The sequence below is a fragment of the Nycticebus coucang genome, chromosome 1, assembly GCF_027406575.1.
Source record: "Nycticebus coucang isolate mNycCou1 chromosome 1, mNycCou1.pri, whole genome shotgun sequence".
In the NCBI taxonomy this organism is placed as follows: Eukaryota; Metazoa; Chordata; class Mammalia; order Primates; family Lorisidae; genus Nycticebus; species Nycticebus coucang.
In genome coordinates, this window is record NC_069780.1 from 107,303,385 (window position 1) to 107,328,019 (window position 24,635).

The 24,635-nt window shown below is 44.1% G+C and overlaps 1 protein-coding gene across 2 annotated transcripts in view; it reads left to right on the forward strand.

Moving 5' to 3' along the window:
* The first annotated feature begins 1,115 nt into the window (after nucleotides 1–1,115).
* The window catches only part of SH3RF1 (SH3 domain containing ring finger 1), a 148,811-nt gene continuing 125,291 nt past the window's right edge, over nucleotides 1,116–24,635 (forward strand). Inside the window, exons 1-2 of one of the 2 annotated variants that reach the window (XM_053585865.1) lie at nucleotides 1,116–1,549; nucleotides 2,801–3,289. In XM_053585865.1, the coding sequence (XP_053441840.1) occupies nucleotides 2,897–3,289 (393 nt within the window). In that variant the 5' untranslated portion in view covers nucleotides 1,116–1,549; nucleotides 2,801–2,896. The remainder of the gene's footprint in view (nucleotides 1,550–2,800; nucleotides 3,290–24,635) is intronic. The other variant, XM_053585846.1, reaches the window with a different exon arrangement.

Genomic DNA, 24,635 nt, shown 5'->3' on the forward strand with positions numbered 1-24,635 from the left:
GAAAGGGCACTTGGGGTAACTCTCTGTAAATTGACAGTGACACGTTTAGGTCAGTGACAAAATGCTAACTTGCTTTTCCTCTAAGTCGAGTCTGAAAACCTCAAACCCTGTCGACAGAGCGCTTTCCAAACTCAGTCCCCGCCGGACTCCGGGGTTGAGTTTGGGGTCGGCGGCCCCCAGCTCAGGGTTGCGTCCCGGGCAGCGCCGCAGGTGCAGACTAGGGAGCGCAGCGGCCCTGTCTGGCAAGTCCACTTGGGGGCCGCCGTTCGCTCAGACCACTGAGCGCGAGCCCTGGAGCTGCAGGAAAGCCCCGCACAGGTGGTTGGGGGAGGGGAGGACGGCGCCCCTAGGCCCCTTCCCCCTCCGCTCCCCGCCACGCCCAGCGCCTCCCAGCGGCGGCTCCATCTTCCGGGCTAGCTTTCCTCTGGGAGGAGGCGTCTATCCCCGGACATTTTCCTTGGTGGCCCCAGGGAACCCCGCCTGCCAGACTCTGGCCTCCCTGCGTCTCCTCCGGGCGCCATTCACCCGCGTGCCCCAGGGTCCCGCGGGACGCGGCGCAGGTACCTCAGACAGGGGGAGGGGGCTTCGGGAACGTCAGACCGGGCGGGGGGCGCGTGTACCTCAGACCAGGGTTTAGGGGGCCGCGGGTGCCTCAGACCCGGGGTAGGGGGCCGCGGGTGCCTCAGACTGGGGGAGTAGGGTACCTCAGACCGGGGTTTAGGGGGCCGCGGGTGCCTCAGACCGGGGGAGTAGGGTACCTTAGACCGGGGGTAGGGGGCCGCCGGTGCCTCAGACTGGGGGAGTAGGGTACCTCAGACCGGGGTTTAGGGGGCCGCGGGTGCCTCAGACCGGGGGAGTAGGGTACCTTAGACCGGGGGTAGGGGGCCGCCGGTGCCTCAGACCGGGGGAGTAGGGTACCTCAGACCGGGGGTAGGGGGCCGCCGGTGCCTCAGACCGAGGGAGTAGGGTACCTCAGACCGGGGGTAGGGGGCCGCGGGTGCCTCAGACCGAGGGAGTAGGGTACCTCAGACCGGGGGTAGGGGACCGCGGGTGCCTCAGACCGAGGGAGTAGGGTACCTCAGACCGGGGGTAGGGGGCCGCGGGTGCCTCAGACCGAGGGAGTAGGGTACCTCAGACCGGGGGTAGGGGGCCGCGGGTGCCTCAGACCGAGGGAGTAGGGTACCTCAGACCGGAGGTAGGGGGCCGCGGGTACCTCAGACCGGGGATTAGGGGGCCGTGGGTGCCTCAGACCGTGGGGAAGAGGGGGGAGGCGCGGCGGCCCCGGGTCGGCGCTGTGGTGCCTGCTGCCCGCTTCCGCCCCGGGCGCCGGCGGCTGTGCGGCCTCCTCAGCCGCCTCCTCTTCCTCCTTCCTCCCGGGCTGGGAAAGTGGGCGGCGGCGGCGAGGAGTGCGCGAGGGGGCGGCAGAGAGGAGACTCCGAGAGCAGCCGCCGCGTCAGAGACACCGCCAGCCCGGGCATGGTGGGGCCGCATCTGCATCAGCTGCCGCCGCTGCGGGGCCGCGAACAAAGAGGAGGAGCGGAGGCGCGAGGTAGGCGTGCGGCGGGGACCTGGCGGGAGAGGCCCGCGGCTCCACTCCACCGTCTCCGCCCCGGTCACGGTCGCAGTCCCCTCGCTCTCTCCTCCCGGGGCCCGGACCCGGACCCGTGAGTGGAGAGCGCGGCCTCTCGCCGTCGCGAGCGGGAAGCGACCGTGCTGGCGCCGCGCCGTCCCCAGGCGGCCCCGGCTCTGGGGACGCCGCCTGGTCCCCGCGGGCGGAGGGTCTGCTTCGCCGCGGCGCTTCTTGGGGCTGAGTTTCGCAACTTGAGGCTGCGCATTTATTTTTCAGTCCTTGAGAACTTCTCACAGTCGTGTGGGGGTTTGTCCCCGGCCTGACCTGGCGAGAGGAGGGGGAGGCTGCCGCGTGAGGCCTCCGCGCCCGGACACCTGGCGCCCGGCGGGTTGAGACCTTCCACAGGCGGCCCTCGGCGCCCAGGCGCGGACGTCGCAGCGCTCGGTGGCGGCGGGAGAGGCTGAGGGACTGCTGCCTCCTGAATGGCCCCATTTTCACATTATGCTCACGGGTTTCAGTCCAACATTCCTTTGTCAAATTCTTTTGGTGTTAATTTTGCCAGATTTTCTGAATGGGATTAGGACAGCCTGTTCATAAATCAGTTTTAGAGTTTGTCAGCCAGTGCCCTGAACGGTGCTTTTATATTTTAGCTGTTTTCGAGCACATCTGTGTCTTTTAGAATTGTCACCCTTCGGCTCTTTTTGGTTGGGCAAGAATAAACAGTTCTATTTTTAAGACCAGTGAAGAAGTATATGTATTTAATATTGAGATCATTTGCCACGAGTATGAGGCATGGCTTTTAAATGCTAACGTGGTTTAAAAATTGGGAACTTCGCCGGATTTAATAGTAATTTCAGGGAAACTTTCATTTGCTTCTGGTTCAGCATCTCATGTAAGTTGAGGACTTATATTAACGCAGCTAATAAATATCACTTTCAGAGTTGAAGAAGTTATTTATTGCATTTCATAAATCCTGTTTATTACAGGGATCCCATGTAATACTTGGGATTCTTTGTGACCAGATATTTTTAGGGGTTGATTCTGAATAGTTTAAAAAGCTATTTTGTTTTGAATTGTTCACTGTGGAGTTTAGAAACACAGTCCAAAGCAAAGCTACACACTTAAAGAGAGGGAGCACTTTTGTGTACTTTTTGATTCTTGGCTCCTTTGTGAACATTTTCCCCAGGTAACAACACTTATTCTTTTTCTCTTCTTTCCCCATTACTCTAGAGCAAAGTCTGAAATGGATGTTACATGAGTCATCTTAAGGGATGCACCCAACTATGAGCATTTCTGAAGCTTTTTTTCTCAGTAAAATAGATAACAATGGATGAATCTGCCTTGTTGGATCTTCTGGAGTGTCCTGTGTGTCTGGAGCGCCTTGACGCCTCTGCAAAGGTCTTGCCTTGCCAGCATACGTTTTGCAAACGATGTTTGCTGGGCATTGTAGGTTCTCGAAATGAACTCAGATGTCCTGAGTGCAGGACTCTTGTTGGCTCGGGTGTAGAGGAACTTCCCAGTAACATCCTGCTGGTCAGACTTCTGGATGGCATCAAGCAAAGGCCTTGGAAACCCAGCCTTGGAGGGGGCAGTGGGATCAACTGCACAGATGCATTAAGGGCTCAGAGCAGCACTGTGGCTAATTGTAGCTCAAAAGATCTGCAGAGCTCCCAGGGTGGACAGCAGACTCGGGTGCAAGCCTGGAGTCCCCCAGTGAGGGTGAGTAACCTGCAAAGGCAGTTTGGTGAATAAAGGTGGTGATGCCCACATTTTTTTCTTTATTCCTTAGCTTGATGTTTTCTAAATCAGCTAATTGCTTAAGAAGCCACTTTTATGGCGCCTATAGTCCCAGCTACTGGGGAGGCTGAGGCAAGAGAATCGCTTAAGCCCAAGAGTTTGGGGTTGCTGTGAGTTGTGACACCATGACTATACTGAGGATGACATAGTGAGACTCTGTCTCAAAAGGAAAAAAAAGAAGCCACATTTATTAGAACAGGAAATTATACTTCAGGATCTTTTTTCTTCTGTCTTGGAATGAGATTGGATATAAATAATGACTTTTCTTCTGAAAATTCTCAGTCTCTTTTAAGATAAATTTTGGGAAATAAATAGTAGTTTATTAAATGAGATCTCAAACATGGCAATGTTTTGTGTCCATTTTAATGTGGAAATTTGGTATGGTTTCACCCTTCTGATGGAGTTGAGAATAATTACATACATGTTTGTGTGTAGTACATATGTGCATATATGTTGTAAATATATTGTGAGTAAATCATAAGTATGAAATCAAGACTTAATTTTTATGTTGCTTGGATTGTTCTATTGGATTTACAAATACACAGCACAGAATTTACTCGCTGGACAAATTCTTAACAAATTATGGCCTTAGGTAGCGGAATTCTGTTGCTGTGGCAACAAAATGTCACTTAAGACTATGCCATCCAGCTTCATGTTGGGTTTTATAGTGAGTAAAATAAAATATTTCCACCAAAATGATTTTTCTTGTGATTTGGGCTTAGGCTGAAATGATTTTTGATGAAGCTAATTATTTGGCCAGCTGGTGCAACTGACACAAAATTTCCAGAAGGTAAGGTGTTCCAGGTCAATATAAATTATGTTGCTAATGCCTCCCCAATAAGATGTACATTTTTCATTTTTATAAAAAATAAAAAGTAGTCATGGGCATCAGGTGATTTAAACAATTTCATTTTTTGTTTAAATTTTGATAATTGGCCAAACTGGTAAAATCTACTTTTAAAGAACAGTTAATTGGGACAAGAGCATTGTTTTCAAATATTCATACTAAACAGAGTAGTTCTCCTACTTTCTCTAGTTCATCTTTTTTTTTTTTTTTTTTTGTAGAGACAGAGTTTCACTTTATGGCCCTCGGTAGAGTGCCATGGCATCACACAGCTCACAGCAACCTCCAACTCCTGGGCTTAAGTGATTCTCTTGCCTCAGCCTCCCAAGTAGCTGGAACTACAGGCGCTCGCCACAATGCCCGGCTATTTTTTTTTTTTTTTTTTGGTTTTTGGCCGGGGCTGGGTTTGAACCTGCCACCTCCGGCATGTGGGACCGGCACCCTACTCCTTGAGCCACAGGCGCCGCCCTTTTTTTTTTTTTTTTTTGTAGAGACAGAGTCTCACTTTATGGCCCTCGGTAGAGTGCCGTGGCCTCACACAGCTCACAGCAACCTCCAACTCCTGGGCTTAAGCGATTCTCTTGCCTCAGCCTCCTGAGTAGCTGGGACTACAGGTGCCCGCCACAACGCCCAGCTATTTTTTTTTTTTTTTTTTTTTGGTTGCAGTTTGGCCGGGGCTGGGTTTAGAACCCGCCACCCTCGGTATATGGGGCCGGCGCCTTACCGACTGAGCCACAGTTGCCGCCCCCGGCTATTTTTTTGTTGCAGTTCGGCCGGGGCCAGGTTTGAACCTGCCACCCTCGGTATATGGGGTCATACCGGTGCCTTACCTACTGAGCCACAGGCGCTGCCCTCTAGTTCATCTTTTACAAATGTTAAAACTACTTACATCACTAGATGTTTTAAAGTATGTAAAGCATTTTAATCCCTTGAAAACATTTAATTTTTTTTTTAAGATAGAACTTTGGGTTAGGGAGGTTTTCTTTATTTGTAGTCCACATGTTGGGAAATTGATCTGCTTACGACACTAGTCTTAGATTTCTTTTATTTTGTGGAGTTTATTGGTACCTTGATAGTATATATGGACTTTGGATTTAGGAATATTTCAATCTCAGAACCAGTGATCAAGTTTATAATTTCACTTGATTTTATATAACACCTGACCGAGGTCTGCTTAGCTTAATAAAGGGGGTAGATTTGCATCTTTGGAGAGGTTTTGTTTCCTAGTTAATTGCACTTATGAAGCCATAGCTTCTGGCTATGAATAGGAATTCTGTTTTTCTCTTTGCCTTACCTGTTGTGAGGAATGCCTTGAATGTTTGATCACTGATAAAAGGAATCTAAGGAAAGACTCAAGCATTCCACTTAAGTCCTTTGAAAGTAGAAATTGACTATGTAATACCACATAAGTGAATTCTCTTTTACCTGAACTACTAAGTTCCCCAGGTTGTGACTAAGGTAAATTATTTGGAGTTTTTTAAAATTATTAAATCATAATTATGTACATTAATGCAATCATGGGGTACAATGTGCTGGTTTTATATACAATTTGAAATGTTTTCATCAAACTGGTTAACATAGCCTTCACGGCATTTTCTTTTTTTTATTTTATTATGAAATCATAGCTGTGTACATTAATGCGATCATGGGGCACCATACACTGGTTTTATAGACTGTTTGACATATTTTCATCACACTGGTTAACATAGCCTTCCTGGTATTTTCTTAGTTATTGTGTTAAGACATTTATATTCTACACTATTTGGAGATTTTGATACTGTTAGTATTATTTTTCTGGTTTATATGATTTTCCTAGTTTACTTCATAAGAAACATGAAGCATGAAAAAAACTTTGCTTGCCAAGAAGCTCAACTGACTTGAGCCTTACAGCAAGACAGCAAGGATAATTGAGGTGGATAAAACAGGAGCTCTGGGGAAGGATAGAGGACAAAAACAAAACTATTTATTAGTCTGAGTTGGAGCAAATGATGTAATACTTATAAAAAGAACAGCTATTTTTTCTCATCTGAATTAGTTTCTCAAGCCAGGTGCAGTGGTGCATGCCTGTAGGCTCAGCTACCTGGGAGCTAAGGCAGGAAGATCTTTGGAGCACAGGAATTGGAGGCCAGCATATGTTATGGGCAACATAATGAAACGATGTTTATTTAAAAAAAAAAAAAAAAGAAATTTTAGTATTAAAAGTTACCAGTAGTTACTAGTACCATTTGCTTTCAAGTATTCAGACAAACCGGCAGTTTCTGAGTTACAAATATTTGTCTTACATATAATTCCCACTAAAGAATGGAGGCTGTTACAGGTAAAAGGTAAATGTACCTGTTCCAGCTTGCATACAAATTCCTTTTTTTTTTTTTTTTTGAGACAGAATCTCACTATGTCATCCTCAATGTCACAGCTCACAGCCTCAAACTCTTGGGCTTAGGCAATTCTCTTGCCTCAGCCTCCTAAGTTAGCTGGGACTACAGGCGCCTGCCACAACACCTGGCGACTTTTTATTGCAGTTGTCATTGTTGGTTAGCTGGCCTGCTGGGCTCGAACCTGGGAGCCTCGGTGCATGAGACTAACACCTTAGGTGTCAAGCCTACAAATTCAACTTAAGAACAAATCTACAGAACCTACCTCATTCATAATCCAGGGATTGCCTATATATACACACATAGTTCAAGTACCAAAAAGATAAATACATCTCTAGAAAATACTTCTTTTAGGCCATTGCGGTGGCTCACGCCTGTAATCCCGGCACTTTGGGAGGCTGAGGCAGGTGGATTGCTTGAGTCCGAGTTGGAGGTTGCTGTGAGCTATGACACCATGGCCCTTTATCCAGGGCGACAGCATGCAACTCTCTCTCAGGAAAGAAAAGAAAATACTTCTTTTAAAAGTGAGACATTTGGCTCGGTGCCTGTAGCTCAAGCGGCTAAGGCAGTAGCCACATACGCCAGAGCTAGTGGGTTAGAATTCAGCCTGGGCTTGCCAAACAACAATGATAACTACAACCAAAAAATAGCCAGGTGCTGTGGTGGGTGCCTGTAGTCCCAGCTACTTGGGAGGCTGAGGCAAGAGAATCACTTATGCCCAGGAGTTTGAGGTTGCAGTGAGCTGTGATGCCACAGCACTCTACCCAGGGTGACAGCTTGAGGCTCTGTCTCAAAAAAAAAAAAGTGAGGCATCTGTAACATACAGCCACATGGAGATTATAATGCATTCCTCAAACACTTCCCTGAGGTGAGTGACTATAAAATAAACTCCAAGGGTGCATCCTCCCCACTTATGTGTTCTGACAGGACCGAATGATGCAGTAAGCCTGTTTCCACATATTGTGCAAAGCTGAAAGTGATAGTATGTTGAATGTTGCTTCAGTTTATTATGTTCTATGTTCCATTAGATTGTGACCATGTGGCTTCCTCATGTGTGTAGCCGAGGTAGAATGAAATGTTATCAGCAGATTTGAGTATTTCCAATGTGTGACACACATCTTGTTCCTGGAATTACAGTGTTTCCTGCCTAATAAGGAGAAAAGAAAAGTGTGGGATTGGAGTCACCATGGGAATCCATCAGTTCTTCACCTCTAAGTAAAGAATTCCTCTTGGTTTTAGGCCAAAGTCAAGAGGTGGAATGAGCCACTGGGAGAGGGACACTGCAGATACCTGTCAGTGGACTAAAGATTATAGCTGCAGAAATAAAATATGTAGGGCACACATGTGCCCGTGCGCGGGCACGCACACACACACACGTATACATGTATGAATTAGATATGGAAAGCGTATTTAAGTAGTTCTTATAGAATTGTGACCTAATAGAATACATTTCTTCTTATTTTTTTGAGACAGAGTCTCACTCTGTGTCCTGGGTAGAGTGCTGTGGCATCATAGCTCACAGCAACATCAAACTCGGGCTCAAGTGATCCTCTTGCCTCAGTCTCCCAAGAAGCTGGGACTACAGGTGCTTGCCAACCCACCCAGCTAATTTTTCTATTTTTAGAAGAGACAGGATCTCACTCTTGGTTGACTTTTCTTGAACTCTTGAGCTCAAATACTCCATCTGCCTCTGCCTCCCAGAATGCTGGGATCATAGGTGTGAGCCACTGCATCAGGTTCCCATTTCTTTCTATGTGTAGTTCCACTGGTTTAAGATCTCTTAATATTTGTGCAGTATGTCTATCTACTTAGATATCATTGCTTAATGATTTTATGCTGCCTCCAAGTCAAAGTGAATCTATTCACCAAAAAATAGAGCACGTGACCTGATTTACACTAATTTATACTACATTTATTCTTTGCTTTATTTGCCTAGTAGAACCTCCATAATTGACTAACCTCCCTACAATGACCACCTTCTTAAGTTGACCTAATTAATGTTCATAGACTGGACATGCACCATATGTACATATTAGTATAGTAGGCCTAATTCCTTATGGTGACCACCTGCATGTGTTGACCAGCTTGTTACAGTCCCTTGGGTGGTCAACTCACTGAGGTTCCCCTGCATTTATTAAGCATTCACTAGGTGCCAGGAACCATACTAACTGATGACAAATAATAGATGATGGTGGGAAAACCAGATATAGATTCTGAGCTTTTGAATATATGGTCAATTTCATGGAGGAGACACATTGATAAAATAATAGTGCAAGTATGTAATTAAATAAGTTCTATAACAGAGCTAGAGGAGAAGATAGGAAGAAGACGGTGCTTAGTGTGAAGATAAATTGTGTGTGTAGTATTTAAAATCTTCCTTGAGGAAGAGGCATTTGAGTTTAGATCTTAAGAGTAAAATGATATTAATTAGGTGAATGGAGGCTGGGCAGGGGAAGGGGACAGAGGAGAAGAACAATCCAAAGGCTAGGACCTACAGCAAGAAGGGAATGGCTCCTAGGAAGAACTGACAGAAGGTGGATATGAACCAAGTGGACCACAGGGATGGTGACATAAGACAAAGCTTCCAGTGCGCTGGTGTAGAAGGTGTCAGAGACCACCATGGGGGCCAGATGTGGGATGTGTAGATAGTAAGTACTCTCTGGCTATGGGGACACAGGTGAAATTGCCTTTCTTCTGCAAAGACTGAGCATGCTCTCATGTCTTCATAGCCATGGTCATACCATCTTTCTCTCCTTTTCCCTCTTGCTAACTATAATGGGCTGAATTGCGTGTTCTCAAATCTGTATGTTGAAGTCTTACGTCCAAGTACGTTAGAATGTGACTATAAGGCTTTGTAAGAGGTGGTGAAGGTAAAGTGAGGTCACATGTGTGGCTTCTAATCCAATGTGACTGGTGTCCTTGTAAGAATACGGGATTAGGACAGATAGAGGCACAGGGAAGACCCTGTGAAGACCCCTGGAAAAGGCAGCCCAGCCACCTAGCAACCAAGGAGCAAGGGTCTCAGAAGAAACCACTCTGCCAGCAAACACCTTGATGATGGGCTTCCAGCCTACAGAACTCAGCCTGAGCGAGAGTGAGACCTCATCTCTACTAAAAATAGAAAAACTAGCCAGGTGGTGTTGGTCTGTAGTTCCAGCTACTCAGGAAGCTGAGACAGGATTGCTTCAGCCCTGTAATTTGAGGTTGCTGTGATGTATGATGTTGCCACAGCACTCTACCAGGGTGACAGAACGAGACTCTTGTCTTAAAAAAAAAAAAAAAAAAAAAAAAGAAAGGAAACCACTCTGGGAGGCTGAGGAGGGTGGGTTGTTTGAGCTCATGAGTTCAAGACCAGCCTGAGCAAAAAGTGAGACCCCCATCTCTACTAAAAATAGAACAACTGAGGCAAGAGGATTGCTTGAGCCTGAGTTGGAGGTTGCTGTGAGCTATGACACCATGGCGCTATTCAGGGTGACAGCTTGAGTCTCTGTCTCAAAAAAAAAAAAGAAACTGGCAGAGGTTATTCAACCCTTGTTGTCCTCACTATCTGTGGGTTTCTTTTTCTTTTTTGACAAAAAGGGGACAAACTCCTTACAATGGCAGTGGACCAGGAAAGCAGACTTTCCTCAGCGTAGTGTATGGCAGTGTGGTTTGGAGGTCTGGAGGCTCTTGGTTTCAACACTTTCATCAGCTTGCTTCATTTTTTCAAAGATGCAGAACCATTAGGGCTCTAAGCTCCATGGAGGGTGGTTGGGGCTGAGGAGGCTGAGTTTGGTTCACCGGACTTTGCAGAGTACTGGGAGTGTGGCACAGAACACGTGCAAGACGCTTTTGTAGAAAGGAGTGAGTAAGCTGTGGAAAGCCTTAGCTATACATTTCCTCAGCATTTTATGTGTGCTTAACCCCTTTTTTAATGCTTTCCCCCCATGATCTGTAAAATGGGGATATCACAATTTTATAAAAATAGTCTGTTCATAGGTTGTCTTGTGGATCAATGCCCAGACTGATGTGCAGGTATTTTGAAGGTTGTAAAGTCTATGTAAAGGATATATTAGTATAGTAGTATGATTATTATAAAAATATTTAATAATTTTCAGTCTTCCATACAAGGAGCATTCATATCATTTCTATTTGGAGTGATGAGAACCAAAGTGTTTGAAAATGAATATAAGAGATTATAAAATGGTCATAGTGTTTGGATGTAGAGCTACACAAAATAGGGACATAAACTTTGGTCTCAGATGTGGAGAAACAGCTTGATGAGCGCCCACTCTTTTTAGCAAACCCTGGGGGCTTCTTTTCCCATTTCCCCCATTTATATCACTATTGCCCCATGCTCCCCTCTCCTTTTAAAAAGTTTCTCCTTTGGGTGACTGAAGGAGAAAGAGTAGGGAAGAATTTTTTCTGTTGTTGCTGGCTGAGCAGGGAAAGGGCAAATTAGAGGGACAGGGAGGAAAGAGATAAAATCTAGTTTGCTTTAGCTAGGTCCCTGTTGTTTTGCTGATCTTTGAAAAGTCCCACCTCTGTCTGCCCCTTTCTTTGGCTTCAGCTTACTCCTGGCTTCCCCATTAGCTGGAGTAGAATATCTGTGGTTCACTTTTCTGCCTTCCACTCACCTTGCACAGCCCTGTCTTGCAAATATGGTCTGCATTTCCCAAGTGGCTGAGAACGGGACCAAGGGGGGTGTGGTAGAACAGAAAGTGGGGAGGAAAGTAGGGCCTCTGCCACTCCACTGCTTTCCTGGAGTTGCTTTTTCTGGTTGCTTTCCTGCATTGCTCTTTTTGTCTCATCTTTAGTCTCAGGTGAAGGAGAAGAATAAAATTAGAGTTACAATAAAAAGCATGGGGTAGAGGCGACTTGTCAGCTCTTGCCCCTCACTATTTTTCTGTTGCCCATGGTTTCTTCCTCAACTTTCCAAGAAACCCTGACACCTTAATTCCTGAACTCTTAACCTCTGGGGAGAAGAATGGCTGCTCTTCCCCGCTCTGGTCAGTCACTCGCTTTATTAATCTATGTCCTTGCTAGCCTATTGCTTAATGTGGTTTAAGGAAACTTAAGACAGAATGTGAAAAGTATAGGTCCGGTCATGCAACAAAAAGCCTTTTTTTTTTTTGAGACAGAGTCTCAACATGTTACCCTTGGTAGAGTGCTATGGTACCACAGCTTACAGCAACCTCAAACTCTTGGGCCCAAGAGATTCTCTTGTCTCAGCCTCCTAAGCAGCCAGGATGACAGGCACCCGCCCCAATGTCTGGCTATTTTTTTCTGTTGTTGCATTTGTTGTTGTTTGGCAGTCCTGGGCTGGGTTCAAACCTGCCAGCCCCGGTATGTATGTATGGCTGGTGCCCTAGCTGCTGAGCTATAGGCGCTGAGCCGTGAAAACCTTTCTTAATTTTTTTTGTTTTTTGAGAGAGAATCTTACTCTGTCGCCCTGGGTAGAGTGCTATGGCTTCATAGCTCACAGCAACCTCAAACTTCTGGGCTCAAACAATCCTTCTGTCTCAGCCTCCCAAGTATCTGGGCATACAGGCGCCTGCCACCACACTTGGCCAGTGTTTTTGTTGTTCTCACTCTTGCTCAGGCTGCTCTCCAACTCTCCAGCTTAGGCGATCCATCTGCCTCAGCCTCCCAAAGTGCTAGGATTACAGGTGTGAGCCACCATGCCTAGCAAGCCTTTTTAATTTTAAAGTCAAAAGGCCACAGCACATGAGCATCATAGTGGCTGATGTGTGCACAGGGCAGCATGGTGCCAGGTGAGGTGCCCATGTGCTTATGATAGCAATGATAGCAGAGACAGCTCTGCAGGTAAGGTGCCCTCGCCCCCCAGAGCTTTGATCTTGAAGGGTATGTATGTCTCTGCTCCTTTTTTTAAAAAAAAGTTTTTTTAATTTCTTCCAAAAGTAGAGCCCCAAGCACCCTGTTTTTTTGGTGGCTCCACACCTTCTGTGTGGCTGTGCCTGCCAGTACCTAGTCATGAGGATGGTGACAGTTGCTTCATGATTGGTGGCATATGGGTGGCTGTAAACACAGCCATTTTAGGGATGGGTGTGTGAGTGAGCCCTTTTGGGCTAGCTGGGAAGGGAGTGGAGGTGCCAGTGCAGATGTTGACACTTGAGTAGCAGGCTATTTGTAAAGAAAGTGAGCAGCAGGGAGGATGTGCATACAGCCTCAGGAAATAAATTCCTTAAAGTATTTTTTTTTTTTTCTTTTGGCCAGGAAAAAGAAAGATCTTTGGAAACATTGCATTTTCACTGTTTATAATTCAGGAATGAATGAACAGGAGTGAATTTTCATTATTCTAAAATGTAGTGAGTGGTCTTAAGCAACAAAGAAGTATATTAAAAGGGATAAGAAATCTTAAGTGCCCTGGACCCAGTAGATGCTCAGTAAACATGGATAACTAGAGTTTTCCATCTTTCTAGAAATAGAACTTTTTAGTACCACATCATAGTTATATTGTAATAAAACCTCTGTGTGTATGTGTGTGTGAGTAGTGTGGTAGTTTAATTAATCAACATTATAATGTCAGTGCCATGGGATATTTTGTTGTGTTGTAAACAGTCAGATTAAACTTTAGGTATCACACTGTTCTCAAGTTAGTGACTACCAACTACTACCAGTAAGTATGTGGCTTAGTCCTCGTTCGGCCAGTAACTCCAGTGTGACACTGGTTGAATCAGCTTCTCTGGGCTTCTTCTCTAAAAGGAGATGGTGAGCAACATTATCTCTAGAACTCTTCCTGTTCCCTACCTTGTGATAAAATATTCAGTCAAATTCATTATAGTCTATTAGACCATCCATAGCTGTTTCCATTGTCTTGTCTTTTCCCTCCTTCCTTTCTCCCTCCCTCCTTTCCTTCCTGTGATTGGAGAAAATAATAGCTCAAATAATTTTAAAAATTATATTTTTTTGACTTTTTCTTTTTAATTAATTTTTTTAGCATTGTGTTGGAAAGACTCGGGATTCCTGAACCTTTCTGTAAGGGAAACTAGATGTGCTTTGTGGTGTAGTTCTAATTTAAAAAAAAAAATTAATGTTAGGAAAGATTATTATGTTTTACATGAGTGTTTTTTTTTTTTTTTTTTGTAGAGACAGAGTCTCACTGTACCGCCCTCGGGTAGAGTGCCGTGGCGTCACACGGCTCACAGCAACCTCTAACTCTTGGGCTTACGTGATTCTCTTGCCTCAGCCTCCTGAGCAGCTGGGACTACAGGCGCCCGCCACAACGTCCGGCTATTTTTTTGTTGCAGTTTGGCCGGGGCTGGGTTTGAACCCGCCACCCTCGGCATATGGGGCCGGCGCCCTACTCACTGAGCCACAGGCGCCGCCCTACATGAGTGTTTTAATGCCAGTGTTGGATAGATGTGACTATCAAATGAGAGAGGGAGGAGAGAGAGAAGATACACGTATGTGTGTACGTGTTGTGTTTTATTACTTTGTGGCTTTTTGTCTACCCTTGGTCACCCTCCACTCAATTCCCTATCATTTTTTTTTTTTTCTTTTTTTTTTTTTTTTATTGTTGGGGATTCATTGAGGGTACAATAAGCCAGGTTACACTGATTGCAATTGTTAGGTAAAGTCCCTCTTGCAATCATGTCTTGCCCCCATAAAGTGTGACACACACCAAGGCCCCACCCACCTCCCTCCTTCCCTCTTTCTGTTCCCCCCCCCATAACCATAATTGTCATTAATTGTCCTCATATCAAAATTGAGTACATAGGATTCATGCTTCTCCATTCTTGTGATGCTTTACTAAGAATAATATCTTCCACGTCCATCCAGGTTAATACGAAGGATGTAAAGTCTCCATTTTTTTTAATGGCTGAATAGTATTCCATGGTATACATATACCACAGCTTGTTAATCCATTCCTGGGTTGGTGGGCATTTAGGCTGTTTCCACATTTTGGCGACTGTAAATTGAGCTGCAATAAACAGTCTAGTACAAGTGTCCTTATGATAAAAGGATTTTTTTCCTTCTGGGTAGATGCCCAGTAATGGGATTGCAGGATCAAATGGGAGGTCTAGCTTGAGTGCTTTGAGGATTCTCCATACTTCCTTCCAGAAAGGTTGTACTAGTTTGCAGTCCCACCAGCAGTGTAAAAGTGTTCCCTTCTCTCCACATCCACGCCAGCATCTGCAGTTTTGAGATTTTGTGATGTGGGCCATTCTCACTGGGGTTAGATGATATCTCAGGGTTGTTTTAATTTGCATTTCTCTAATATATAGAGATGATGAACATTTTTTCATGTGTTTGTTAGCCATTCGTCTGTCGTCTTTAGAGAAAGTTCTATTCATGTCTCTTGCCCATTGATATAAGGGATTGTTGGCTTTTTTCATGTGGATTAATTTGAGTTCTCTATAGATCCTAGTTATCAAGCTTTTGTCTGATTGAAAATATGCAAATATCCTTTCCCATTGTGTAGGTTGTCTCTTTGCTTTGGTTATTGTCTCCTTAGCTGTACAGAAGCTTTTCAGTTTAATGAAGTCCCATTTGTTTATTTTTGTTGTTGTTGCAATTGCCATGGCAGTCTTCTTCATGAAGTCTTCCCCCAGGCCAATATCTTCCAGTGTTTTTCCTATGCTTTCTTGGAGGGTTTTTATTGTTTCATGCCTTAAGTTTAAGTCCTTTATCCATCTTGAATCAATTTTTGTGAGTGGGGAAAGGTGTGGGTCCAGTTTCAGTCTTTTACATGTAGACATCCAGTTCTCCCAACACCATTTATTGAATAGGGAGTCTTTCCCCCAAGGTATGTTCTTGTTTGGTTTATCAAAGATTAGGTGGTTGTAAGATGTTAGTTTCATTTCTTGGTTTTCCATTCGATTCCAAGTGTCTATGTCTCTGTTTTTGTGCCAGTACCATGCTGTCTTGAGCACTATGGCTTTGTAGTACAGACTAAAATCTGGTATGCTGATGCCCCCAGCTTTATTTTTATTACAGAGAACTGCCTTAGCTATACGGGGTTTTTTCCACTTCCATACAAAACGCAGAATCATTTTTTCCAAATCTTGAAAGTATGATGTTGGTATTTTGATAGGAATGGCATTGAATAGGTAGATTGCTTTGGGAAGTATGGACATTTTAACAATGTTGATTCTTCCCATCCATGAGCATGGTATGTTCTTCCATTTGTTAATATCCTCTGCTATTTCCTTTCTGAGGATTTCATAGTTTTCTTTATACAGGTCCTTCACCTCCTTCGTTAGGTATATTCCTAGGTATTTGATTTTCTTTGAGACTATGGTGAAGGGAGTTGTGTCCTTAATTAGCTTCTCATCTTGACTGTTATTGGTGTACACAAAGGCTACTGACTTGTGGACATTGATTTTATATCCTGAAACATTACTGTATTTTTTGATGACTTCTAGGAGTCTTGTGGTTGAGTCTTTGGGGTTCTCTAAGTATAAGATCATGTCGTCAGCAAAGAGGGAGAGTTTGACCTCCTCTGCTCCCATTTGGATTCCCTTTATTTCCTTGTCTTGCCTAATTGTATTGGCTAGAACTTCCAGCACTATGTTGAATAGTAAAGGTGACAGAGGACAACCTTGTCTGGTTCCAGTTCTAAGAGGAAAAGCTTTCAGTTTTACTCCATTCAGTAAAATATTGGCTGTGGGTTTGTCATAGATAGCTTCAATCAGTTTTAGAAATGTGCCACCTGTGCCTAAACTCTTCAGAGTTCTAATTAGAAAAGGATGCTGGATTTTATCAAATGCTTTTTCTGCATCTATTGAGAGGATCATGTGATCTTTATTTTTGCCTCTGTTAATATGGTGGATAACGTTTATAGACTTGCGTATGTTAAACCAGCCTTGCATCCCTCAATTCCCTATCATTAAGGTCATGTTGCCTATGTAGATATCACTGGTCAGGTTATCCATGTTTTGACTTTCTGTCTCTTCTAGGGCAGCTGATTGCTTTTTGTGTGTGTGCATGTGTGTGACTAAGAACCACTTCCAGAACCAGGAATGGTTCTCGTCACAGGTATAAACACATGTGTTTGTGTCACTGATAACGTTCGATGAATTGTGGAAATGTAATAGTAGAGAGGATCCTTGCTATACTTCAACTCTTATTACGTTTATGTATTTTTTTATAAAGGAGCTTCTAAGTGTAGTTAAAATAGTCACTGATTTTGTAGGGTAAGAAAGGACACTGGGTGAAGTTCGTGAGGATGGTTGTCTATATTTTTTTTTTTTTTTTTTTTTTTTAATTTGGCCAGGGCTGGGTTTGAACCCGCCACCTCCGGCATATGGGACCGGCGCCCTACCCGCTGAGCCACAGGCGCCGCCCGGTTGTCTATATTTTTTTTAAAAAATCTCTTAAAAAGGACATCTCAAAAGCTAATTAGTAACTTATTCCAGTGCCTTGCAATCTTCCTAGCCAGAAAGTTGTTCTTTTGAATCAGATATAAATCCTGTTTTGCAATTTAATCTGATCCCTCCCGTCCCTTTCTTAATGGAGAAGAAGCGCTCCCTTGTCTCTCTTCTTCCTGACCATGCAGGCTGTAGAGCAGCCCTGACCAGTGTGGTAGAACAGAAAGGAGGGAAGCCATCCTTTATCTGGACTGAAGAACCTCATTTTCTTTACACGTCCTCTTGGGCCGGGTTCAAACCTGCCACCCTTGGTATATGGGGCTGGCGCCCTACCCACTTGGCCACTGGTGCTGGCCAACGGCCTGTGTTTTGATGCAGCTCATCTGTATGCTAAGTGATTCTTGTGGTAGGGGACCTTGGGATGTCAGGAAGCACAGGTGATGCTGTGTTAGTGGTAGATTGCATTCATACATTGACCCCTGTGAGAGGCATTGAATGTGTACATTCAAAATTAAGTTAGGGTCTGTTTCCTAACATTTTAGTCATACCCCTTTGGTCTCTCTCCAGCTCTTGCACATCTTGCTTGGGTTCAGGTCCAGAGAAACTTTGGGTGTGGGAGAAAGTTCTGAATGAGGCTCCCCTTTCTTGTGGAAGGGTGGAGGTGCCACATGCTCCTCCTGAGCATGCTGCTTGCTTTTATATCCTGATATTCCCTATCTTTTTTTTTTTTTTTTTTTTTGTAGAGACAGAGTCTCACTTTATGGCCCTCGGTAGAGTGCCGTGGCCTCACACAGCTCACAGCAACCTCCAACTCCTGGGCTTAAGCGATTCTCTTGCCTCAGCCTCCCGAGTAGCTGGGACTACAGGCGCCCGCCACAACGCCCGGCTAAGATATTCCCTATCTTTAAAAACAACTCAATACATTGCTGATTCCTACTTTGCCTGGTCCTCAGATTTTGTCTTTTACGCAGATAAATTCCGTTGTCCCCCTTTCTGTTGTTTGGTGGTTGGTTCTTAACGCCTTTTCCATTAAATTGTCTCCTTTTGTGTCTGTAATCCCTAACTATAGTGTCAGCAATGCACAATTATCAAAAGGAATTGAAAAATGTCAATCCAAAATGCTATTTCTTTAATAAATATTTGTAATTATGTGGTTGCTTGTGATCTGAAACAGATACATAACTTGTTTATTACATTTATTTTGAGCATCCTCTGCCCCAGTTTGGTATTTTAGTTTTTGTCTTTTGTACCAAGTTATAAGGAACGAGAGCAGGAGCACCTGGGTGTTTTATGCATTTTTTCTATTCCTTATTGTGGAGAAAGTAGTAGGTGTCCCACTCACTGAATACTTCTTGAAGAGGTTGATAGATGACCACTCACATTCCAGAATCCCAAAGTCTGTCTGAACACGTCCATGTCCTCACCAGGGAGAGTGTCTGACCACACATGTTTATGCGGAACTTAATCATATCCATTTTCCACTATTTAAGTCAGCAATGAGAGTGTTATCTTAAGGCTGGTTAAACCCTCTTGGAACTTGACTGCAAGTTGGATCCCAAATAACAGTTCTCTTGAAGCACGCCCTCACAAAGGTGGTCTAGAATCATGTTTTTCCTAACTTTTTAGAAAGAACCTTCTGCTGAGTTGCATCAGAAGCCTTATAAAAGTTAAAATATGTGATACGTTATCTCTTACCGCCCAGGACATCTTTCTGACAAAAGAAGAAAATAAAAGAGATCTGGTAGGAATTAGCCACTTAACAGTTGTGTTGATCTTTACCAAACACTGAGATTTCTGTGCTTGCAAACCTACTTTTAGAGTGAAAATGCTCCATGTAATAATGTCCTGTGTTTTTTTTTTTTTTTTGAGAAGAGTCTTACTTTATTGCCCTTGGTAGAGTGCTGTGATGTCACAGCTCACAGCAACCTCCAGCTCTTGGACTTAGGCGATTCTCTTGCTGCAGCCTCCGGAGTACCTGAGACTACAGGTGCCTGCCACAATGCCTGGCTATTTTTTGTTGCAGTTTGGCTGGGGCCAGGTTCAAACCTGCCACCCTTGGTATATGGGGCTGGTGCCCTACCCACTGAGCCACAGGTGCTGGCCAATGGCCTGTGTTTTGATGCAGCTCATCTGTATGCTAAGTGATTCTCATGATAGGTGACCTTGGGATGGCAGGAAGCACAGGTGATGCTATGTTAGTGTAGATTGCATCCTTACATTGACCCCTGTGAGAGGCAGTGTGTACATTCAAAAATAAGTTAAAGTTCCTGGCTAGGCGCACTCTGGGAGGCCTAGGCGGGTGTATCCCTTGAGTTCAGGGGTTTGAGACCAGCCTGAGCAATAGCAAGACTCTGTCTCAACTAAAAATAGAAAAACTAGCCAGGCATGGTGGCAGATGCCTATCGCTCCAGCTACTCAGGAAGCTGAGGCAAGAAGATCGCTTGAGGCCAAGAGTTTGACGTTGCTGTGAGCTCTGATGCCACAGCACTCTACCCAGGGTGACAGTGAGACTCTCAAAAATAAATAAAATATGAAATTAGAATTCTTGAGAATGAAGTGGAAAGAAGGGAGAAAAGGGCAGCTGGAAGACTAGTCCCAGTGGATCCTTTCCAATTCTCAAATCACAAGGCAACATGATATGACGTAGTTCTTTAGCACAGATGCCTGCGAGGCTGGGTTCTCTGTGGTTGTGAGTGTATGAACTCCTTAACTGTGTGCTTGGAAACACAAGTTATGGTTTATTCTCTCAGGAGATGAAGCTGTCTGATACCTACAAACAGTAACTCTCAATCTCGCTAAGTTTCATTATAGATTAAAAGGAATGGCAGATCTTGAGGAGCAACATGTTAGGAAGGCGTGGTGACTTTAGAAGTGGGTCACCCTATGGCCTCAGGTATGCTATGAACGAGGAGCTTTGTAAGAGTAGGAATTCTGTGTGTTTATTATATAAATTCTCATGTGTTGCTAGGTGTATTTAAGTTTCTTCTTTGTGATTTAAATTTTTTTTTCTTGGACTGAGGAGAAAATTTATTTTTCACATTAACCTGATAGGTAAACATCTCAGCTACTTACTCCACACCCCCAGGGCTTTTTTCTCTGTCCAGTTTAGTGAAAACCGGTTAGTATTTGGGCAGAGGGTACTCCTCATTAACAACTAGCTAGTGTCTTAATTTTGTTTACCTGCCCACAAGCTATAATCCACCCATCCTGCCTGTAACTGTGGGTTGTTGCCGCTTTAGGATTTATTTAACATGCCTTATGTTCAGTGATATATGTTGAAATTTAGACTGTATGAAAAGAGAGCTTGTGTTGTGCTTACAAATGCATTTAGTCCATGATCATATGTTTGCTCTCTGTGCGTACACTTGGAAGGTCACCATTTCTTGGCAGCATTAACAGAACATTGTGATGCCCAGAAGTAGAGTATATGAGTAGACAGATTGAGGCAAAAATTGATATAGTTTCCTACTTAAAATCAATTTTCCTGGTTAGGTAAGTGTTATTTGACAATAAAGCAGTGAGGAGTGACTGGCAGCTATGTACTAGATAATATAACTTGTGCAGTTGGGAGTAATTAGAGTAGCTTTAGGGTGAAAATAGTAGCAATTTCAGTAGCATTTTTTTTTTTATTAAATCATAGCTGTGTACATTAATGCAGTCATGGTCAGTAGCATTTTTAAATGGTCATGAAAACATTTTAAGAGCTGACTGATCCTATGGAATAATGTATATCTGATTCTAGAAAGTAAATTCTTGACATATTATGTTGGGGGAATATGTAATAAGATGTTTCACAGCCTTACAAGAGCGGACTGTTATTTTAGTAACTGTATTTTATTTGTTGTATGTCAGTTAGCTATGAATGAACTCATTCTGTTCTCAACTAGCTTGTTTGCATTGATATCACTGTTTGAAAAAGGAAGCTCTGATAAGTTTCATAAGCCACAAAGCTCACCATTCCCTAAGATGTGAAGATGCAGGCCTCATAACTATGGCCTGGGATGTGCAGTCTGTTGACTTCACCAGGCACAACCTGGGTGGTTTTTTTTTTTTTGTGTGTGTGTGTGTGTGTGTTTTTGAGACAGAGTCTCAAGTTGTTGCCCTGGGTAGAGTGCTATGGCGTTATAGCTCACAGCACCCTCCAACTCTTGGGCTCAAACGATCCTCTTGGTTCAGTTTTTCTATTTGTAGTAGAGACAGGGTCTTGATTTTTGCTCAGGCTAGTCTCGAACTTGTGAGCTCAAGCTATCCACCCACCTCAGCCTCCCAGAGTGTTAGTATTATAGGCGTGAGCCACCATGCCCAGCCACCTGGGCAGTTCTTGAGTCTCTGCACAGCATCCCAGAAGCCCCACTCTGATAGGTGCACTGTCTGTCCTTATGAGCTCCAGCCAATACACTGGCTTGACATAGACATGTGTGATCAAAGGCAATCTAAACAAAGCATGATTTTGATTAATGAACATGCAAGGCCCTTCTTTAGTGTTTGAATAAAGAATGATATCACAGTTTTATGAATAAAATAAATAGAGGTTAAAGAGTGGAGCTATTTCTGATAGACTGCAGGCCTAAATCATTCGACAGTACGGAAGCGGTTTTCTGAAATACTGCGTTTCCTTAAGAAGGAGGCTACCTTTGTTCCTTGTCAGGGAGGCATTCCTTCTCCGTGAGGTCACTCGGCTGATATCCTCCTTTCACAGGAGGGAGATGTAGCCTATCCCAGAGCATTCCACTTCTCACAGCCCGTGTAATAAGGCTTAAATGTACCTGTCCATTAAAAGCTTTTGAAGGGCAAAAGCCAAACTTGGAGGCTTTGTGAACCATGAATTGACAATGAAAGACAGTATGCTTCTGTTTCTCCAATAGCCTACTGAAGGACAAAAGAACCATTCACTTCTACCTGACTTTCATGTAGTTATGATAAAAGGGAGGAGGATGGTCGTCTTGTTTTATGTGTGATTCTAAGGCTGCCTGACTGAGATTATTGGAAACAATGCTTTCAGTTATTCTGACTGATAGTTACTGAGAGGAATGTGTTATGGTGGGAGTAAAAGTCTTTGCATTCACTTGTTTGGATAGAATGAAACTTAAGAAGTTGCTCCCCACCTCCTGTAAGGCCTCATAGCTAAGAGCATTTGGAGAATATCAGTTTAAGCTCAGAGTATTGAAGTATTTCCTGACAGTCTTCCTGTCTATTCATATATTCTAGATTGTGTCCTTGCCCCTCAATTAGTGCAACACATCACTCTTGCTGAAAACCAATGGCCCATCAGACCTAGGCAGTGTAAATGAGACCTGCCTTTTCCTCCACCTTATCTCCTAAACTGGATGTTCTGCTCTAGCCATGCAGACTTTCTTGCTATAATAAAACCACCAAGGTGTGGGGCCTTTGTACCTGCTTTTTGTCTTGCCTTTTACCTAGTGCTCAGCATGGCTCCCTCCTTGACTTCAGTTTGGCCTCTTCTTAAATGTCACTTCCTTAGAAGGGTCTTTCTGCCTGGTCCAGTGGCTCATGCCTGTAATCTCAGCACTCTGGGAGGCCTATGTGGGAGGATCCCTTGAGCTCAGGAGTTGGAGATCAAACTAAGCAAGAGGAAGACCCTGTCTCTCCTAAAAATAGAAAAACTAGCTGGGACTGATGGCATCCAACTGTAGTCCCAGCTACTTGGGAGGCTGAGGCAGGAGGATTGCTTGAGCCCAGGAGTTTGAGGTTGCTGTGAGCTATGATGCTACAGCACTCTACCCAGGATGACAGAGTGAGACTCAGTCTCAAAAAAAAAAAAGAAAAGCAGCGTCTTCTCTGACCATCGTATTCAAAAAGAGCCCTGCCTCTCACTCCACTGTCAATCTTCTAGCTTGACCCCACTTTATTGTTCTTAGTGGTACTTATGTCTTTTTAAAATTGTATGTTTTGTTCACCCCACCTCCCACCGCCCCCAACTTGTGGTGGGAAGTAAGCTCTGTGAGGACTCGGGCTTTGCCTATACTTAATCCTGTCTGTGCATGCCCAGAAGCTAGAACACTGCCTCAGTAAGAATTTCTTAGATTAACAAATAATAGGTTTTACTTGTATGTTGGTGTTACTTACTTTGCAAACTGTTAGAATCTTTGGTGATATTTGGGAAATTTTTCTTTTATAATATTCTCTAGTATGGCTTATAATATTCTCTAGTATGGCTTCCATTCCTCTGGGGCATTCTTCTTCCCCTTCTGGGATTCCTATAACTCGTATGTTGGAACGCTTCATAGAGTCCCATAATTCTGACAGTGAATGTTCTGCTTTCTCTCTCTTCTTTTCTGCCTCTTTTACTATCTGAGTTATCTCAAGAACTTTGTCTTCTACCTCTGAAATACTTTGCAAACTGTTGAAAAAATATGGCAAATAAGAACATTTTTTTTTTTTGAGACAGACTCTCATTTTGTTACCCTCAGTATAGCGCTGTATTATCATAGCTCACTGCAACCTCAAACTTGGGCTCAAGCAATTCTCTTGCCTCAGCCTCCCAACTAGCTGGGATTACAGGTGTCCAACACAATGCCCAGCTATTTTTAGAGACTGGATCTTCCTCTTGCTCAGGCTGGTTTTGAACCTGTGAGTTTAGGCAATCCACCCGCCTCGGCCTCCCAGAGTGCTAGGATTGCAGGCGTGAGCCATTGCACCTGGCGCAAATAGGAAAATGATTGTTAATCATTCAAATGGTTTAGTTGGAACTGAGAATTTTTTTAGAAGAGTAAAATGAAAAATGTATGCCTATTTGGCAGTTCACTTTATATTGTTTTATGAAGATGAATGTGGAATGATTTAAAAAATAATCTTGGGCCAGGCGCGGTTGCTCATGCTTGTAATCCTAGCACTCTGGGAGGCTGAGGCTTGGATGGCTTCAGCTCACGAGTTCAAGACCAGCCTGAGCAAAAAGCAAGACCCTGTCTCTACTAAAAATAGAAAAACTGAGGCAAGAGGATCGCTTGAGCCAGAGTTGGAGTTGGAGTTGGAGTTGCTGTGAGTTATGATGCTACAGCACTCTATCCAGGGTGACAGCTTGAGTCTCTGTCTCAAAAAAAAAAAAATCTTGCCCTGAACCCCTCCTTTTTTTTAACCTAAGAGATAAGCAACCTGATTTCAGCATCTCTGTTTTTAGCTCTCGGGAATGATACAGATCTGGTATAACTGACAGCATTGCTGTACTTCAGTATTCATACTTTTTAGGCTTCCCAGAGCACCAGATAATGAGAGCATGGAGAGGATCACTTCTTCATGCCTTTCTGCAAACTTGGGAGAGAAGTGATAGTTTTAAACTATCTAAAACTGTTTAAGAAGTGGGTGAAAACACCTATTAGTTTGGCTATGTTGTGACTTGAGCATATTTCCTCTTGGAATATAGTGTGGATTCAAATTAGCTTTCAGATATCTTTTTTTTTTTTTTTTTTTTTGTAGAGACAGAGTCTCACTTTATGGCCCTCCGTAGAGTGCCGTGGCCTCACACAGCTCATAGCAACCTCCAACTCCAGGGCTTAAGCGATTCTCTTGCCTCAGCCTCCCGAGCAGCTGGGACTACAGGCGCCCGCCACAACGCCCGGCTATTTTTTGGTTGCAGTTTGGCCGGGGCTGGGTTTGAACCCGCCACCCTTGGTATATGGGGCCGGCGCCTTACCGACTGAGCCACAGGTGCCGCCCATCTTTTTTATTTCTTTCAGAATAATACAACTGTACTGTGGGTTGATTGAGTGTCTGGAGCCTAA